This window comes from Sinocyclocheilus grahami, unplaced genomic scaffold, assembly GCF_001515645.1.
Source record: "Sinocyclocheilus grahami isolate Dianchi unplaced genomic scaffold, SAMN03320097.WGS_v1.1 scaffold31.1, whole genome shotgun sequence".
Taxonomy (NCBI): domain Eukaryota; kingdom Metazoa; phylum Chordata; class Actinopteri; order Cypriniformes; family Cyprinidae; genus Sinocyclocheilus; species Sinocyclocheilus grahami.
Window position 1 is genome coordinate 4,583,557 of NW_015505210.1, and position 5,392 is coordinate 4,588,948.

General features: G+C 35.6%; 1 protein-coding gene across 1 annotated transcript in view; it reads left to right on the forward strand.

Annotated features, from left to right (window-relative positions):
- pld3 (phospholipase D family member 3) overlaps nucleotides 1-3,723 on the forward strand; it is a 14,064-nt gene extending 10,341 nt beyond the window's left edge. Inside the window, exon 11 of the mRNA XM_016261778.1 lies at nucleotides 2,767-3,723. Coding sequence (XP_016117264.1) covers nucleotides 2,767-2,954 — 188 coding nt within the window. The 3' untranslated portion in view covers nucleotides 2,955-3,723. The remainder of the gene's footprint in view (nucleotides 1-2,766) is intronic.
- The last annotated feature ends 1,669 nt before the right edge of the window (nucleotides 3,724-5,392 follow it).

Below are 5,392 nucleotides of genomic sequence, written 5' to 3' on the forward strand. Positions count from 1 at the left end.
AAAAAAAACGTCTATTTCAAATAAATGCTGTTTTTGAAAAAAATTGTATTCATCACAAATCCTGAAAAAAACGAAATGTATCACGATTTTCATGAAACTATTAAGCAGCACAAGTGTTTGTGATAATAAAAATTTCTTGAGCAGCAAATCAGCACATTAGAATGATTTCTGAAGACTCATATGACACTGAAGACTGGAGGAAAGTGAAAGTGAAAATGACGTGACGTGGCAAAGTATGGTAGCCCATACTCAGGATTTGTGCTCTGCATTTAATGATGAATGTGATGCTTTGCATCACATGAATAAATTACATTTTAAAATATATTCATACAGAAAACAGTTATTTAAAATTGTAATAATATTTCACAATTTACTGTTTTTACTGTATTTTTATCAAATAAATGCATACCTTTCTAAGTATTCAGACTTTTAACCACAGAAATAGCACCAATACTCCATATATTTCTCATCTCCATGGGATCTCAGTAGTATTGTGTATGATTTCTATGTATGTTGATGTATGCTCAGGTGAAGGAGTTGGGTGCGGTTGTGTATGACTGCAGCTGTCTTGCTAAGGATCTTGGGAAGATCTTCGAGGCTTATTGGTACCTGAATCAGACCAAGACCGTTCCTGCACACTGGCCCAAAAAATACTCCACCCTGTACAACAAGGACACACCCATGCAGCTGTCACTCAATGGGACCGATGCCAGCGTCTATCTATCAGTAAGAGCGATCGGGCAAACACTGAATAAACCAAACTGAATGTGACACTGTGCATTTCTGTCAGTGCCAGTGGAATTTTTGTGGCTTTTGTTGTTCCTTATTGTGGTGGTGTTTACTGAGCTGTTTGCAGTTTTGTTTGGCATTATTGAAGAAGTTTTCCTCTCTCTCACAGAGCTCTCCTCCTTCACTGTGCGCCGAGGGCCGGACTCCAGACTTGCAGTCTATCCTCAGCGTGATTGCTGATGCCCAGCAGTTCGTCTACATCGCTGTGATGAACTATCTCCCTACTATGGAGTACTCCAGCCACAAAAGGTCCTCCTCCTTCATGCATTCTTAACCAAGCAGCCTAAAGCCACCTGTCTTCATTATGAAATCTGCTTATCATAGGCTTTTTTAAACATTTATTTTAATTAGCATATCATGAGGAAGCTCAAAAGTTCCTCCCCATTCCCAAAAAGATTTCTTGCATCTAAAAGAATATTATATACACCGTTTTAGTGTCATTAATATACTATTATAGTTCATATTTATTACTATTGTTAATATTTTGAATTTGATTTAATTTTGTTTAGTTCTAGTTTGGGGGGGGGGTCTTTTTTAGTTTCTTCTATATGTCTATAGTTTTTATTAAGTTAAAAAAAAATATTTTAGGACTTCAGCTTTAGTTATTGGTTACACTTTGTTTTAAGGTGTCCTTGTTGCAGTGTAATTATACATTTACGTACTGAGTAATATTAATTAACAGCATGTATTTACTGTAGGTTTAGGGTTATTGCATGTAATTATGCATAATTTTGTGCTAATACTATAGTAATTACACGTAACGTGTAACAAGGACGCCTTAAAATAAAGTGTTACAAAATAATTTTTAGGTTGTTATCTTTGTACTTTTTTATTCTAGTACTTCAATTTAAACTAAAAGAAAAGGATAACTTTCGCTTTGCCAACTAGCTGAAATAATTAAGTTAATGTTTATTTCAAATGATGAAAAAAACTATTTATGGTTTAATTTTAGCTGTAGTTAATGAAAATAACCCTGCTGTTTAGCATTTTGGCCCTCCCAGTCCAAGTGAAGCAATAAAGAATAGATCACTTAGAAGTTCACAGGAGCGTAATGGTCTCAGTCTACATGGAGCTGTCTGATCATTGCACATTTTGAACCTTTAAAGTTTAACTATGTAATGCCCATCACATTTAACCCTTGCTCTCCCTGATTCCCCGCAGGTACTGGGCAGATATCGATACCCAGCTGCGGAGCGTGGCTTATGAGCGTAATGTTCGTGTGCGTCTGCTGATCAGTTGTTGGGACAATACCAACCCCATCATGTTCCCTTTCCTCCGCTCGCTAGCTTCCTTACAGGGCAAGAGCAAGCTGGACATTCAAGTGGTGAGTGCCACCAGAGATGCTCTTTAAGTATTTGACGGGTTGTGTGATATATTACCTCAGAGGCCATGATAAGGTTGCCTTGCATTTATGCATGTTGCATACAAAGTCTCATTGAGATTTGGGGATGGTAAGATTTTTTAAATGTTTTTGAAAGAAGCCACCAAGTCTGCATTTATCAGATGAAAAATACAGTACAATTACATTGTTTCAAGGATTTTTGATGAATAGAAAGTTCTGAAGAACAGCATTTATTTGAACTAGACATCATTTGTAACATAGATGTCTTAACTTTCACTTTCGGATCAGTTTAATATGTCCTTGCTAAATGAAAAAGCTTAATATGTCTGCAATAAATTAAAACTAACCATTTTTCCTTTCATAGAGAATTTTTACTGTGCCTGCCAACCCTCAACAGAAACAGATTCCCTATGCCAGAGTCAACCATAACAAGTACATGGTCACAGATAAAGTTGCTTACATAGGTACTAGTTTTCGTTTTTACATTCTGTTCTTGCATTTCTTAAAAATCTGAAATAGTGCTGTCAAGCGATTAATCGCATCCAACATAAAAGTTTTTGTTTACATAATATATGTGTGTTCGCTATAGTTGAATATTATCCTGTTGCTATACTTACTGCCTCTGTACTTTCCAGGCACGTCTAACTGGTCAGGTGACTACTTTGTGAACACCGCTGGATCTGCATTAGTGGTGAACCAGACTTGGGCTCAGGCCACAACCCCTACAGTCCAGGAGCAGCTGCAGGCAGTGTTTGAGAGAGATTGGGACTCTCCGTACAGCACTGACATCAACCACAGAACCAACCGCAAAGACGTGTGCTAGACCAGGCCTTGTGCCTGTGCTGTGGCCTTCACACTGCAGGGGGCGCTGGAGAGAGGACAACGCTATTAAATGGCATTTGCTGGGGCATGGTTTTCAGGGCATGTATAGTATAGAGTTCTGCTCCATTTCTGGGTTCTAAAATACCAGCTTTCCTGGCCATCTTACCATGAGCTACTTTTGCACTCAATAATAATGATGTCACTCTCACCTCTGACCAGTTGCATATATTTTGCACAAAATGCCTTTTAAATGACAATGCAATGCAATACCTCTTAACAGGAACACTTTCCTGTTGATTATTTCTAACATAGTTTTTCAGGAAAAATCGTATTTTCATTGATTCAATGTGTTGTTCATAGCTGCTTTCTCTTTCTAAAGTGATTTCAAATGCTGCATTTAAAAATCATCTCAACAGTATTCATGTTTTTAAAAAATCAGATCCGACTCCTCGAAGAAGCAGGGTTTAATAACCAGTCTATTGTCATGAACGTCTCCGAAGGCATTCGTGCGTGTCTGAACGCATTTGTTGTCGTGTCACCGCTATTGGCCAGCAGCTCTTGACTGTTAATTCACTCACACCACACAAAAGTTTTTTCTTCAAGACTTGCAAGGTGAGAAATTGTGAAGTATGTGGGTTTTTTATTATGTCTATTAATCTGGAAGTGAAAATGTCTTGGCGTTCATGTAAAAGATGTTCATCATTATAAAGAGGAACAGTGAGTAGTAATGAGGGATGTGTGAGTCAGTTTTAAACTTTTAAAACATTTTCGTTTTTGAAAATACGCACACTTCATTGGCTGTGAACATTAAAGCATTTTCAAGGGAGTTTCTTTTCAAATTAAGTTCATTTTACATTTGACATCTCTTTTTTGGGGGGGAGCTGCGTGTTTTACGAAAGTGTAAACTGTTACAAATAAAGAAACACTTGGTCTAATGCAACTTTCTAGTCATTTCTAAATCATTTTACATTGTTCAAATGGCTGTTCATTGGTATTGCAACATTCTTGTCGTAGCATAGAATCTGTATGTGATTCTGAAAATAATTATGGATTCTCCTGGACTTCCATCAAACAATGCATTTATAACACATGCCATGAAAACAAGTCAAATCAGAAGTACTCACTCTTTTCTTAAAGGGGTCATATGATGCTGCTAAAAAGAACATTATTTTGTGTATTTGGTGTAATGAAATGTGTTTATGCGGTTTAAGGTTCAAAAAACACATTATTTTCCAATAAAAAAGAAAACAGATCAAATAGAATTAGAATAGAGAGTGCTCGAGTTAGAGGGTCAAATAAAGATGGAAGAGATGTGTTTTTAGCCGTTTTCCATTTAAAGTTGAGATTTTACTGAAGAAATACAGTCAAAAATCATGGAATGACGTACATAACAATACCTGTATGATTTGAGTGTTATGGCTCATCTCATTTAATCAGGCAGCAGTGGTGGGTGTTGCTTATTATTTTCGTTTTTTTTAATGCACTCACAATGAAAATTGAATGTAAAGTCGCGCTTGTTTTAACATTATGAGATGTGAGATAGGTCATTTTACACTGACGCTGAAATGAATGCCTGGATTTTGTCCATTAGACACTTGTTGGTATTCACTCTAAAATTGGTGTTCAGTAAAGAAACAGGTAGGCTATATTTTATTTTGCGTATTTTTATGGTCAGCCTATGTCATTCTTAAGCTAAATATTTCTGCTTCTATTACTAATGTTAAAAAGCATATGCAGTTCATTCAAGATTTATTATCTTCTTTTGCCCAGCATACAACTTTACACCAGAGGGCAGTATGTAAACCACAAATCTGACACCTAGCCTGCATGTCTGTTACAGTAACAGTTCAGATTCCATTAACGATTTTAGCACTTGCATGATACTAACTGTATAGCCTTTTTTTACTTTTTTTTAACAGCAACGTTTTAATATTCTACATACCATTTTATTGCGACAAAACTCTTTTCAGAGTAGGCTACCTTTGTGAAAAAGAAGTGAGCTTGAATGTGCACTTGTAGTGTACTTCGCTACTTAAAAGTACATTTTAAAAAACACCTGCAGCTAATGTAATATACGAAAATAAAAGGCAACTGAAGTGTACTTAGAGTAAGCATTAAGTACACTTTTAAAAAGAATTTAAAATTTTGTAATAATATTTAAGTAAACTTATTTTGATGCGTTGACTAACACACTAAAGCACATGTAAAGTACTTGATAGTAACTTAAACTGTAGTGTGTTATTCAGTATTTCTTGTAAAGTTAAAATATTTTAAATTAACGAAATTGTAATTTTATCATTACAAATGTGTAATTACTGAAAACATGACATACAATTTTCAGTGAAACCATAACAGTATTTTCACAAGTATGCTAACAATATTTCCAAGACAATAGAAGTAATTATTAAATTAAATCAGATGTACTGAAGTCATACTTAA